The sequence below is a fragment of the Cygnus olor genome, chromosome 1 (assembly GCF_009769625.2).
Source record: "Cygnus olor isolate bCygOlo1 chromosome 1, bCygOlo1.pri.v2, whole genome shotgun sequence".
NCBI classification, from domain to species: domain Eukaryota; kingdom Metazoa; phylum Chordata; class Aves; order Anseriformes; family Anatidae; genus Cygnus; species Cygnus olor.
Genome location: NC_049169.1, coordinates 164,629,899 through 164,645,027, shown reverse-complemented (window position 1 = coordinate 164,645,027; position 15,129 = coordinate 164,629,899). Strand labels below are relative to the sequence as shown.

General features: G+C 35.2%; 1 protein-coding gene across 21 annotated transcripts in view; it reads right to left on the bottom strand.

Moving 5' to 3' along the window:
* The window catches only part of MYCBP2 (MYC binding protein 2), a 196,025-nt gene that overhangs the window by 11,683 nt on the left and 169,213 nt on the right, over positions 1-15,129 (bottom strand). For 18 of the 21 annotated variants that reach the window (XM_040539587.1, XM_040539597.1, XM_040539645.1 and 15 more), the window contains 10 exons: positions 14,355-14,579; positions 13,926-13,991; positions 11,554-11,793; positions 11,323-11,421; positions 10,514-10,594; positions 8,942-9,208; positions 6,769-7,052; positions 6,411-6,507; positions 3,195-3,314; positions 1,392-1,493 (listed from right to left, as the gene is read on the bottom strand). In XM_040539587.1, the coding sequence (XP_040395521.1) occupies positions 1,392-1,493; positions 3,195-3,314; positions 6,411-6,507; positions 6,769-7,052; positions 8,942-9,208; positions 10,514-10,594; positions 11,323-11,421; positions 11,554-11,793; positions 13,926-13,991; positions 14,355-14,579 (1,581 nt within the window). The remainder of the gene's footprint in view (positions 1-1,391; positions 1,494-3,194; positions 3,315-6,410; positions 6,508-6,768; positions 7,053-8,941; positions 9,209-10,513; positions 10,595-11,322; positions 11,422-11,553; positions 11,794-13,925; positions 13,992-14,354; positions 14,580-15,129) is intronic. The other 3 variants (XM_040539595.1, XM_040539767.1, XM_040539738.1) reach the window with 1 other exon arrangement.

The window sequence follows — 15,129 nt, the reverse complement described above, 5'->3', positions numbered from 1 at the left end:
TGCCTATGTTTTGGCTGCTCCTCTACCATTTCCACTAGTTCAAATAAGCCCCAATTTCTAACTTTTTTCTTCCTATCTACAAACTGGACCACTGTTCTGGTTTTCTAATTCCCTACTGCTTGTCTCTGTGGAACAGCACAGGAAGCCTAAACAATGAAACTCTTCCTGTGAAAGCAAACACAGATGAAATGGGTTCAGTTTGATTTCATGAAGTCAATCTTTTTTATTATGGAATTCGTGTTTCTAGTTCAGCTATTTAATTAGCTGACAAAAAATCTCTACTACAGGCCTGTCCTAAAATGGTTCATTCCATGATTAAAAAAAGCAGTAAGGCTTTTTAACTTCTACAGCTGTTCCATTAAATCATACATTGAAACAAAGATGACTTGCTAGGTATGAAAACTCATAAATTTGGGGAAGCCAAAATTTAAAGATTAAAAGATTTAAAGATTAAAGATGCATCTTTGCTCATGACCTTGAAAAGACTGCTCTGGGCTTCACGTTTTCTCTTAGTTGAGCAATATTCTGTGCTGAATTGCAAAAAAGTTCCACAGAAGTCTCGACTTTCTACAGTCTTTTCTTAACCACCCTAGAAACCTTTCGTGTCTGCTTCATTCTCTCAGCAAAGTTGCAGTCCCACTGCTGCAGCTCTGCGTATCCTATATTCTCTTTCTTCCTACACTAAACTGTACTGGAGGCTTCTTTGCCCTAAGCATACTCAGTTGCTAGCAGGAAGGCTCTTGCCTCCTACAGGCATCCACCAAACCCTGATTCTTTATAGAGAGACCAGCTTCACTATTTTGCTCTTTCTGGATTCACAGTAAAAAAAAAAATCTCATATGCTTTTTGTGATACTGGAAAATACTGACAGAAACTGGATTCATCCACTGTATTTCATATTAAAATTGTAAATCCTAAGGCTGAATGGTAGCTTTCCTAAATTCATTTAGAGAGTTTCTTTCTCTTTGGGGTAATCACTCCCTCACTTAGATCTGGAAGACAATGCTAAGTTGCAGATAAATACTTCTTGAGGAATACAAAACAATTGACTCTATTATGTTATAAAGATCTAGATAGAAAGGAAAAATCTCTCATAGAAGGTATCGTATTAACCAAGTCAACCTATTCTCAAAAATCCATTCTACAGGTCCTCGATTCACCCTGAATAGCAGTAGTATTGCTACCTTATTATTGATTTAAGTTGGAATTTCCATTTCTGAGCAGTATTTGTCTAGAAAACGAATATTTCAAACATGTATGTACAATTTCCATGGGGGACAGAGGGTGAAATAAGGTTAGGTCAAGTTCACCTTTCCCTGTCACGTATTTGAAATTCTTTGACTACTGAATAAATCCAAATAAAGACAGAAGCATATGAGTTTCAATCTCACCATCTGTTTCTGTTGTCCATCCTTTCCCATCCATCTTCCTGATGACAGTCTATCAACATGATCCTGATCAAGTACACAGAGGGATGCTAGGGCCAGCCACAACTATTGAAAGACAAGGTAGAATTAAATGTTTTAGAAAAAAAAATCCAAATACAAAAAAAATTAAACTTTGACAGCTAAGAATAACACTGTTACCTGAAACCTGTACCATCCTTAGCTGAAGCCTGCCCATATAATGCAAGTTTTTTCTTTTCCGAAATAAGTCAAGCACACAATAAAACTTATTGAACTTTTGGGAGCTACCTTGTTTCTTTCAACTACAACATTTTATGGTTGTAACTATGGTAGTTAGCACACAAGAGAGAAACAGTGAAGAAAGATCAACCAGAGTATATTACAGGAATTGGAAAATACAGGAAACAATTAACACTTGCATAGCATCCCAAAGCATTGCAGGTTTTGCGGGGAGAGAAGAAAATTGAAGGAGACAGACTCATCAAAAAAGTAACTTTAGGTCACTGAGATTAATTTCCCTACGTTCTCTCCTCACTGTACAGGGCATTACCTAGAAAGGGGTTCTGAGCTAAATGTCCTTCAGGCTTCACAGGAAGGTTTTCTTTCTTTTTCTCCATTGACTACAGTGAAATCCTAAAGAGATTAGCTACATGAGGATAACTTGTCAGCAGGCCTGCAACCCAAACTGAAATGCACTTGACAGGTGCATTTTGGAATTGCCTTTGAACAAAAGTTTTGATTTCAACAAAATGGCTTTTGTTGAAAAACTGTAATAGAATCCCCCCAGAAATATACACTTTCACAACAGGACTAAATTCACTCACAAGGAGAGCTGGCCTGATGTTCAGGGCTCCTCTGTGACCTGATTAAACTAACACAGTGACAGCAGGAGCTACCGGTACTCTGAGATAGTGTCTTCCAAAAAGCCGAGAATATATGAGTAAGAAGGTAGAAAAAAAAACTGGCACAGCCTTTAAGATGGAAAACAACGAGTGATAAATGCATGCAACCATCGCAAATCTCTTCTTTTACTCAAAATTATATTTATGAAGCCAAAATTTGTACTGCCTAAGGTGGAAAGAATGCCATAATTTACAGGTATGCTTTTAGTGGTATTTCAAGCAATCTGTTGAAGTTAAGTTACTCTCACTTTCTGTAAAAGATTCATAGAAAAAGTAAAGACAGAAAGAAAAAAACAGGCTCAGCAAATTATTTTTCATTTTGAGACTAAAACATAGATGAAGTTTAGCTTAGTTGTCCCAGAGAATGTTTTTTTTTTTTTTTCCCTGAGTGTTTTCATAATAGCTTTGAGATGTGGCAGCTGATGACCTAGAAGTCAAACCACTTAAAATGATAGCATAGAGAGCTGGAGAAAGACAGCTGATACATATTGTGCAATTTTCCATGCAGATCACATAAATTTAGTTAGAAGCAAGTTTCACAAACTTAAAGCAGAATTACTTCAAGAATAAAAAAACAGAAGTATAGGAATAACACTTATTCTTCATTACTTTAGAGGTACGCAAGATGCAGACTTAATCAAAATTCTGTTTTTACCACAAATAAAACAACTCAATCTACCATGACATGAAGAAAGCAAGACTTTAGGACAAGCAGTGACTGACTTAAGTAATAACCTGTCCATTATGCACAGAGACAATGTAAGCTGTATACTGTATACATTATTTCCCGAGAAAACCCACAAGGGAAATATTTGCTGAAGAATAGGAAGGCTCTTCCTACTGCATGTTTGCAATGAACTAATGTCAAATTCAGTAAAATTCTTACTCTGGTTGTTGCAATGCACCTCACTGGTGATCGGTATTCTTCTTCCATTTTGGTCAGAGCTATGATGGTTTCAGCAATAGCATTCTTTGTCACACGAGACCAAGCTTCTGACAGATGACCCTGTTAAAGAAAGAACTATATGTAAATTTCTCAAAGAATTTATTACAGTTTTTATTAATATTTAAAACAACTAAAATTGAATTGCTACAAGCAATGTTAGGTTAGGATCTCAGGTTCAAATAGAAAAAGAGTAAGTCAGGGATGACTTCGACAAATCATGTGTTTTCAAATCCAACAAATCTGGTAAAATTAATCCTCAAATAGTCAGGTGACTGACTGAGGTAGAATCTAGGATAGAACAGAACAGAACAGCATTGTTCAGTTGGAAGAGTTCTTCTAAGATCATCTAGTCCAAATGCCTGACAACTTCAGGGCTAACCAAAAATTAAAGCATATCACTCAGGGCATTATCCAAATGCCTCTTGAACAGTGACAACAGGCATGGGGCAACAACAACCATGCTAGGAAGCCTGTTCCAGTGTTTGACCATGCTCACAGTAAAGAAATTTTTCCTAATATCTATTCTGAACTTCCCCTGGTGCAGCTTTGTGCCATTCCTGCATGTCCTGACATAGGTGACCAGGGAGAAGAGTTTAGCACATCCCTCGCCACTTCTCCTCCTCAGGAAGCTTGTACAGAGCGGTGAGGTTGCCTCTTGGCCTTCTCTTCTCCAAACTAGACAACCCAAGTGTCCTCACCCTCTCCTCATAGGACAGGCCTTCCAGAACTTTAACCAGCTTATTTGCCCTCCTCTAGATGCCTTCAAGGACCATAACATCCTTTTTATATTGTGGAGCCCAGCACTGCACACAGTATTCAAGGTGGGGCCACACCAATGCTAAATACATCAAGAGAATCACCTCTTTTGATCAGCTGACTATCCGAGCAACTATTGAAATGACTAACTTGGAATAGGTAGAGGGCATATGATTTGAAGAATGAAAGAGCATATTCTTAAAATTCACCCATATGAAGAAAGAATCAGAGCTGGAGCACAAAAGCTCTAAAAGTAGCTCTAAAAGGCCTCAAATAAAGGTTTTAAAGCTGGGACACCTCTATTCCTCCACCCTCTTTGGAGTAATATGGCTGAACACCTGAACATGCTCTGAGCAAACTTAAACCACTGAGGTCCCTTACAAAACATACTTCATCAAAAAATGTTAGTACTCCCAACCCTTGAATGCCTACGCCACATCTCCCTTGCATAGAATAAAAGGCAATTAAGTTCACATCTCTTCTCTGTACAACAGGAGAGGAGTGTCTTTATTGTACAGCTATCAAATACTGTAGTGTAACTCAGACCCAATCATTTCTTTAGGAGATGCTATACTTTAAGCAATTCAGAATCTACTGAAAGAGAGATTTATATCCACATCGGAGAGGACTACTACTTTATCTGACTGACCTGATTTCCTCCCCCCCCCTGCTTTTAATAATAAATAGTTATATATTTATTCCAAATAGAATACTTTAAACAAGAGAATTTAAGACCCACACCAGTATACCCACAGAAAACTATCAGGGCATGTGGAAGATGGAGATTTGACTACATATCCAAGCATACTTTGGATATGCACTTAAGTTGCCATGTCCAACTCCACAGCTTTAAGCACTTTCCTGCACATGTCTCCAGTGGTTTTGTAGAACCAGATACTAGTGAATGCAACTGAGTTTCATGGTGAAGGTCTTGAATGGTGATAGGAATTACTTAGACAAAAATACAAGCATCCGATTCGAGTCAGTCAGCCTTTTTTTTTTTTCCTACTAATCTCTTTATTTTATTCCTGGCAAAGGTCTCTGCATAATTTAGTTCTGACTGGCTATTCCTTTAACGGATCACCTCTCCTGTCATGGAAGCTTCTCTACTGTGCTGGGAGCCTTCATAGCTCAAGGCTGAGGATTCTGTTAGGCAACAAGCAGTTCTGCAACAGGACTACACAACAGCTATTAGAAGATTATTCAAGTGCAAAGCCAAGTGGTCACAAATGGGGAAATATCTGAATTAACATTGCTTATACCTCTGTGATACTGATTTAACTCCTTTAAAATGTACATATTATGATCACTTTGATTATATATTTGCTTTCCTACAGGTCAATTTTGAACAAATGAATAGCAATCTAGTATGTTCTTTTCTCAATTTAGTGGCTGGACTTCACAACTGTTAATAGCACAGTAGTCAAACCCTTCTTTGAACTCAGTCATATGTTCATGGAGCTTCCTGTCACATGGTGCCAAGCATTTCATAAATTTTCATCCTATAAACTTCCCGTGTGCTAAGGACCATGGCAACTTCAAACATAAAATGAGACACAGAGTCTGCACCACAGCTCTCAAACATTTTGTGTACTGTAGTTCTCCCTCTATGGAAACCAGGAGTGGTAGTGGAGCCAGCACACAACTTTCTTATGTGGTTAAGTATGGGTGACACACAGACTGGGAAGGGTCGTCACAGTAAACATACTTAGTTTGAGAGACTGGAGGCCAATACTATAAACCACTTCAGAAGTTTCAAGTTTGAGATGATGGAGGATGCATTTATTCTTCCCCCTGCAGTGGACTATGAAGTATATTTTGGATGCTCAAAGCATTCATTATCTTAAGTTGAAGCTGGGAACATCCAACATTTAGACAGGATGTGGAGCCAGAATCCCATAAACAAGGACCACAGAGTTTGCTTCAAAAGACTTGATCAACATTATTTAAAAATGCTTCACAAGAGAATTCACTATTTTCCTGACATTTTCCCACTTATCCAAAACATACCTACCAACAGCAGTTACAATACCAGCAACAACCCTTAAAAAAAAGTCCTGAACAAATCAGCTCCCCCTGCCAATTCATTCTCAATGCATGTTGCATCCTATACAATGGAGTGGGGTGCCTGAGAAAAACATGGACCTATACATACAGGAGTCATCACATTAATCCTAGCATTTACTGTGCTGAATTCACTAGGCTGAATTAGAACTCAGGTACTACTGCTTCTAGGCTTAGACTCTATCCAAAAGATTCTACTTTTTTCTTCCTGAGACCAATTCACATTTAAAAGCTCAACACAATATTAACTCTAATGTAAATTAATGAAAAAAAAAGTATTATTCATTATTAGAAATATTTGAATATCCCCCACACATTTACAGGATAGAAACTTACTGCTGCCATGTCTTTAATCAGCTTAATAATGATCTCTGAAATCTGTGTAGGTGTTGAACCCTTCATCCACCAATGGCTTTCACCTCGCCGAATATAGCTACAAAGAACATATTGTAATAAATGAAAAAAATCAAGTAATTAGTTATATTTGTCAAAATCTACATCAAATAGTGAACATGTTCAGCATATGGTAGCTTTTTGTTTTTAATCAGACTCACTAATAACTTGACCTATACTGTCAGTGTTATACATTTTTCCCATTTATTAAACAAAGAATATAAAAGACAACAACTGACTTCAAAATATGCATTTCTTTTATGCTTTTAGCTTGAGAGCACATACTTATTTTTAAACAAACCTGGAATTGAAGATCATGGGAAGTGTGACCGTAGTAACTCCTTTGCCTGCAGTAGTGCCAGCTGTCCCAGTTATAGTAGTTCCTTTGGCTTTTAGCTGTACAGTGAGAGCTTTGGCAATGCATCCCAAAAACATATCTAAGATACCCAGTTTATTCCAATCTCCTTTTTCTGTTGAGTGAATGATATCACTTATATCTGCTGGTGGAAGAGACTTCACTCCTATGATACTAGCCAGGCGACTAGGGGTTACTTCAGGCAAAACACGTCTTAGTAATGATGTTACCTGGAAAAAGAATCAAACCACCACAACTCTTACCAAGACAGATAGAGTTTTCAAGCAAAATCAGATAAACTCCATTTTCTCCTTCACAAATTATTTCTCTAAGACAGAATGCATTCTCTCTATGTACTTAAATCACACTTGTAAGAAATTCTGTAAGGTTCCCATCTTATTTTTAAGTAATTGTTCTTAATATGCCTAGGCAAAGCCTAAGAGTCCAAAACCAATCTCACTCAAAAAATACTTAATCTTCATATAATAATAAAACCATGCTTGGTACTGAAGTTATGATAGCAGCTATGCAGATGTTTGCACAACTTTAATTTGCTTGCACATTACTGACACACCCACCCTGTGTAGTCTTTAAATGTCATAAACTGTAGTAGAACAGTAGCACACTTGCAACTTTTGAAAACAGAAAATACTTTTCTTGAGGTACTGAAAATTGTGATACCCTTCCATGGTACTCTCGCTGCGCTGCCGCCCCCACCCCGCATTTAGTTTCCTTATAATATTCTAACTATATTCTTTTGAAAAGGAAATCTGTGCCAATGATCTGGATCTAACAGAACACATCTTGAAAGGATATGCTTCGACTTCACCAATAGGTGGAACTGGGGTTGGAATTGGATATGCCATGCACAATTTGGTACAAATTAGGATATAAGTTTACAGAGTTACATTTTATATCTCATGTCTCAAACTTTCAATGTTCTCTTGAAAAACTTTACATTTTAAGAAAAAACATTATTTTGCACATCTGTAATAAATCAGAATTACCAAGTGAGGCAGTATCTGCCTCCAGATGGAATATGATATTCAAACAGTTCAGAAAATTGAAAAGAGAAACATAGAGAGTATAATACAAAAAAACTCCTGAAACATGAACTAAAAATCCACACGGAGAAGACATACCAGCTAGCGATAGCAAACTAGTGCATTAACTGTATTAAAGCAAATATTTTACGTGTACAAGTTTATGGTATATTATGTGCATATAAATACAAATACACTTGCACAATGCTCAAGTTCATAAAGAAACAGAAATATTAAAACTCTGCCTGAGGATACCAGAAGTAGAAAGGAATTGTCTACTTCCACACTACTCACAGTCTGAGTGTAAGATAAACATGCTATGGACTCATGCCAGAACAGTAACAGAGTCTGCTAATTAAAAGCCCGTGATCTTACCTACACAGGCTATATGGATATAACATACGCAAAATATAAAATACCCAAACCACAACGGATTCGTAGGTCCTACCCATTTGACAGACATTTCAAGCCTTTTCTGCTCATCTTGCCAAATACAAAATCATTCAGAATAAGGACAAGAACAGTGAAGAGTGCTTTTACTCAAAGGCATTTCAGAATAGTCTCTTCATTTAGGTTGATTATGACACTAATGTTATCTAAAGCAATTTTGTGTTCCTACATCTCAAAGTTACACCTCTTGGGAACAAAGCATAAAAAACTTCCTCAAAAGTGAGTTTATTTTATTACTATAGCCTTCAATATTGAGGTTCCTGCTAACAGTTTTATAGAGTTAAATTGGGGTGGTGTTTGGTGTATATATATCAAACAAATAGAACTTGATCATTTTAACCTCATTCAAAAACTTAAAACAAACCCAAAAACTAACAAACTGTCAGTTAAATTCCAAAAAGAGATTCTGTAAATTTGCCCTCTACTCATGACTGCAATACTAAATTGAGATGCTTTATCTACAATTATTCCTTATGTGGAATAGTCTGAATATGATTGGAAAAACATTTTTAAAGTGAAAACCCAAACTTATATTTCACAAAAAAATATTATCAAGCACATGATTATAGGATTTTAAAGACTTTTTTCTACGAAACCAAGATAGACAAGGAATAGTTAGCACTCACCTGTCTCTGTACCCTAGGAGAAGCTGTGTGTAATAATGAGAAGAGATCCTGGAGCAGAGTCAGCTGCTGAGCCAGATACTGCCGGCCTACATTGGAACCGCTCAATGCCAGCACCATTGACAGCAGCTCAAAGCAATATGCGTCAGAAGAAGCATCTTCATCATTAGGTTGTGAGTTGGCATTCTCTTTGCTAGAGATGGCATGCTCCCACTCCTCACGCACACGCGTCGCTTCCATTCGTATGGCCTGGACTATATGAGCACATACCTAGCCAAGCAGAATCCAAATACATAGTTAACTCTTAAAAACTTTTAATTTAAAACTTAAAAAATTTAAACTTAAAAACAAGTCTGATCACTTGTAATTTAATTATCTTCGCATATATGACAAAAACGAAAAGCCTGTGAAATTTGTCCTGTCTTTAAATTACTTCTCAACATTAACAAACTAAAATTAAGAATAAAATCTAAACTTAAATATAAAGATTTAGATAAAATTCTTCAAAATTAAGGTTTTGATTTAACACTGGATTTGTTCCCCTTCACTCAGAAAAATTTCATTGGAAGAACGAGTCTTTATTGTCATTTCCTGCACTGTCTTTTTTTAATATAGGATTCAGGCAAAGAACAAAACCCACAAGTATAAAGAAACACATTTAATCAACATCCACAAAAGAAGAGTACTTATTTAAATGCTTATTATCTTGTTTAGTTCAGTATTTAGGAAACTGAAGAGGTTTTAGATAGCGTATTTTCATTTTACCAATGGCATGTTAGAAAGTACATTTAAGAGATTTTAAAACTTACTAAGGATGTGTGAAAAAAAAGTTAGACAAGACATGAAGAATGTACTAAACTTCAAACAGAATCTAATTCTTCTTGTACTACTGTGAAATTTTTCATTGTACTGTTTGTCTCATGATAGGTGTAATAAAAATAACACAAATGGTTATGTTAATTGGTATATTTTAAAAAACTTTAATATTTAAAAGAAGAAAATAACACATTGTAACTACTATTTCACATTGAGAAAAAAAAGATAAGTAAAACCACAAACCTAAACTTCCACTAACTGCAGGAAAGAATAATTTAAGAATCTATACACTGATTACTTTTTTAGGCTTACATTTCATCAAACATAAATATGTTTTGTTGACAGATAGGAGGAGAAAAATATGTGTGAACTAAGAGTCTAAAGTCTGTCATCATCTCCTTAAGCTTTGAGAGTGTATATTATCACACTACTATTATCAACAGAAACAAATTACGTACCACTTACAACTTCTAAACCAATTTGAGTCTAACAAGATATATTTTTTATCTTATTAAAATGGATTTTTTCAATGTCAGTTTCAGCAGATTTTTCATATAAAATGCATGCACACAATTAAAATGTAACCCAAAATTAGATTATAGAAAACAGAAATTCTCTATAATCACCATCACCCATTCTATGAATTTATGAAGTTATAACTGAAAATGTCAAATAAGGGGTTCTATATTTTCTGGAAAATAGTATAACTATTATAGAATACATATATTTAATCCCCAAAGCATTTCAGAGTGAACAAACCTGCTTTTGCAAATTTGTCAGTTTGCTTCGGCTGAATATGATTCCTACCATGTGCTCTTTCAGGTCCGCATCTGATGTTGCCTTTGTAAAAAGCATATTTAATATTAGATCAAGTGTGCCAAAAACAATTCCTAACTTCCTAACAATTACGCAAAAGCAAGAAGTACAAGCAAAATAAATTTGATACTCATTTTCTTCCTCTTTGGGAGTAAAATTTGAGGATGAAATAAGATAATCAATAAGCAAAAAAGTGAAGTATAGTTACCTAAGATTCAGCCTCTTCATTTACCTGAATACAATCACTCATTAAGTCTTCGTAGAGCAGTGCACAGAATATACTTTTCTCTTTATATATACTTTACATATTTTGCAATAAAAGAAACAGACAATACACACTTCTTAAACTACTCCTTGCATGAGAGTATACTAGATAAAAGGATACTAGTGAGGTTTCTTTATAATACTTTTTCTCCAAACATCAACAGAGCCCCTCCCTTTTGAGGCATAAGATATTAGGCAAGAAGGGCTTTCAGGTTGACCATTACTTCAGGTGTTAAATATCTTTGTAATTGTATGGATTACTTGTGTCACTGCTAGTACGATAGTATGATGTTTCCATTAGACACATATACCCCAACAAAAATTGGCTGATTAAAAAAAAAAAGGAATTTTAAGAAAAAATATGCAACTGACATGTTACTTTTGTTGTGATTTAAAAATTATGGAGCATAAGACATGACAAATATGGAAAATCATCCTGGATATTTTTTTTTTCAGCGAAGTAATATTGATAGAATACAAATAAATACATTGTGTACTTTTTCTTCTCCTTCTGGGGAAGACAAGAGTGCTTTTTCTTCTTGTTCTGGGGTTGGCTCAGCATCACCGGAGATGAGTTTTCCGAATACCTGGAAGAAAGATACTGATAATTAACTTATCTCAAAGATAAACTTGTGCAGTTGTAACACTTTAATACATAAAGCACTCCATGTCTACAATTATAGTAACTTTCACTGTTTAACATGTCAGCAAAAACCCACCTGGGACGTAATAAGTCGGAATACTCTCAGCGTTTCAGATTCACAGTTTCTTTGCTGAGCTACACTTGCAGAAATCTGGCCTGCTATTTTAATGCTTTCACCATCTTTCCATCCAAGAATTTTCACTTGTCGAACTCTGAGTGTGTTCTCTGGACCTTTCAATTCAATTTTGATGATGTGATTATCACCCCCAGGAAGTTCACTTGTTACCCAGCCAATATGTCTTGAATCCAAGTCTACCTATTAAACAGGAATATAAAGATGGGAACTGACATCGCAACATCAAACAAAAAGTCACCTACCTCTAAAACAAACCCATTGCATACCACTGGAACAAATACAGCATTTACTATAAAATTTTCATTCTGAGTAGTAAGAGTACTAACATGTTTAATTATAAAAATATTCAACTTGATGAATTCAGATTAAAAAATTTAAAACTTAAGTAAAATGACATATAGCCATTATTTTTGTCTTTAAAGCCTATTAAAAATAGTGATAATAATAGCCTATTAAAAACAGTCACTTTTACTGTCTAAGCAACAGTTCACACCCTAAAAATATCCATTTTGAATTGACATTTGCTTACTACTTCTTGTTAAAAAAAAAAAAAAAAGTCATCATAATTTACCTGAAAATATAAGGCACAATTATCAGTACCTCAGTTATTCTATCTCAATTCACATAAACCCCTGCAAAAGAAATATTAACTTTGTGGATGTCACTTGTCACTAATTGATATCCTTTTCGAGAGAGGAAGGACTTAGTAATTGTAAAAAAAAGACAGATGAATTGTATCATTTAAACCATGATGCCACTACTGGAAGATGAAAAATGCTTCGTGCTCAGAGCAGTCTCAGTGGCCCTAAATTGCAGTTGGTCCTGAGTATCCTCTCACTTCCATAGGGCCTAAATACTATATATAATCAAACTAGCATTTGTTCCTCCCCCATTTCTACCCTAGTTCTGAGTGTCTGCATTAAACCATGCTGCAGCAGACAAGACTGATTTTTTATTTAATATCACCAGATAGAGGCTATGTATGAATTGGGGTACAGTATGTTGGTGCATTTTAAGATAAAAAGCCTGTTGGAGAAATGCTAGAGGACTGTTTAACAAGGAGGAAGCAAAGCTGAATTAAGTCCTGCTTATCTTCTGGAAGTGAATCATCCCTGGAAAAATGCCTGGGCACTGTGTTCCAGCAGACAGTAACAAAGACATGGATCAAACTAACAAGACTCAGAGAAATATATACACTACATATACACACACACACACACTTATGTCTACGTATATCCAGACACACTCACACTTCACTGTTTAGTATGAGGCAACTGTACCAAAGTTTTTGCTTGTTTCAGAAACATAACATCTTTTGGAGCTATATTTTTACCTTAAATGCTCTCTGAGGATAAAAGTTAGAGAAAAGCGAAACCATTTCTCTCTCCCTCATCTGGTTTAACTGTACAGAATTTCAGCGTTACCAGATGTTACCTGTGACACAGTTAAGACGCTTCTCCCTGAAGAACCTTACCACTAATAGCCAGTAAGCTAAATGATAGAAGTTTTGCACACCAAACAGTAACTGCCTACTTAAAACCTTAAATATATTTGATGGGTCACATCAATGTCGAAATACAAAGCACTGTTCTCTGTGTACAAACCATGCATTTATCATTTAGCTTAGTAACAGAACTACAAAGATTGAATACTGTTCTGAACTTGATTCTCTGGACAGAAGTCCAAAAGCTACACAAAGTTGAGAACTAGAAACAAGGGAAAATGTGTGCTATAAACATGTATTAGATAACATATTAAAAAAACCCTAATGCTGAAAGTAAATAATTTATTTTCTTGTCTTCAGTGTTCTACTTCTGCCCAGTCTTCAGTTGCCCTTCTCTAATGAAGAATGATTCCACGAAGCAGATGAAAGGTAGTAACAGTATAACACTAAGCAGCTAGCCGTCAGAGCATCTAACAATGTATAATACTATGCCATACAATTATTTCAGGCATATTTAGATAAATTAAACTCTAAAAGAAACCAAACATTTTTTGGATCTTACAGAACACAAGCTAAACAATCTGTTTCAAAACCTTTCCACGTGATACCTTATCCTTTCACCTGTAGCAATGAAAAATCTAAGTAACATTTTAGATTAGTCTGTTCTGTTCTAGTAAAAGAGCAAAAACTTGATCAATACTCAGTATACATGAAAACTGAATTCTGTTATTAATAACAGTGTTTTCAAAGGAAGCCCAATATTTTCAAAACAATGTATTTTCCATAAGAAATGGAAAATATTTGCTCTAAAACTCTGGCATATGCAGCCAAAAACATTACTGCAATTTTTCAACGTTAAAATGTTTACCTGCTTTATTCTGCAGAGATCTTCTACTGCCTTGCCAGTTAGGAAGGTCATTGAAGTCACTTTGTTCTACAACAGACAAGCAAAAGAAGAAAATATTTCAACTGAAGACCATTCTGATATCTATATATATATCTCTCTATAACTATATCTATATATATATCTATAAGTACATGTGAAATTGAACATGCTACTGAGAACTAATTTTCTCAGTCTCAGGTTCACATAAACTGCAAATTTAGATGAATCACTCTCATCAGATACTGCTTTCAAACTAGAGGAATCAGAAACTTTATTTTAAAATATGAACTTCTGAATTAGAATTACACACTGAACTGGACAGACAATATGGTATTTCTTGAGTGATGGACATATACAACTTTGTCTACGCATTTCCATTTCATTCCATTTTTCATTTCATTTCCTTCTTACCCCAAGATCTCTGGAATTGTCTACATGAACACACACATAACGTGCATTGATTCCTTTTACACAGTTAATTGTGATGTTTTTAGTTTTGTTTTTGTCTTCATCTCCTGACTCCCAGAACGTTTCTGTAGATCCATCTGTTAAACTACCAATCATGGCAGGTCGGCTTGATGTTTTAATGTCAACAATGCTTGTTAGGTCTTTTAGACAAACCACTATACAGAGTTCCTGTGAAAACAAATGAGAACACTTAAAGTATCTGAAACTATGCTCAAATACAGGCATTATTCACACTTCTAAAACCATACAGGAATCATATTCCTGTTACGAGAATTATGCTCTCTGAATTAAGGAAGAAATTTGTCACTTGTTGGTTCAAGTTATTCAGGCCTTCGAAACAAAGGAAACAATAATATAGCTAACAGACAAATATATTAGTAAATATGTAAATGTATTAATAAAGAAAACAATTTAGAGCTATTCATTAGGAGTATTAATCTCCTCAGAACAATACAAGAAAAAAAGGTATGAGCAAGTAAGAATTGGAATTATGTAGCATTTAGAAATGGAACTAACTCAATGAACTAAATGAATTACCTAAATGAACTATACAGGCTAAGAGACAATATTTGAACCTCTAAAGCTAAATATGAAAACCTGAGTATCAGAAACATGATTCCCTACAGAGATTCTTTCAAAGAAATGTTACATTGTGATAAAATACATTTTTATTTCATATAGAGTGGATTATAGGAACTACACACTGTTCATAATTGAT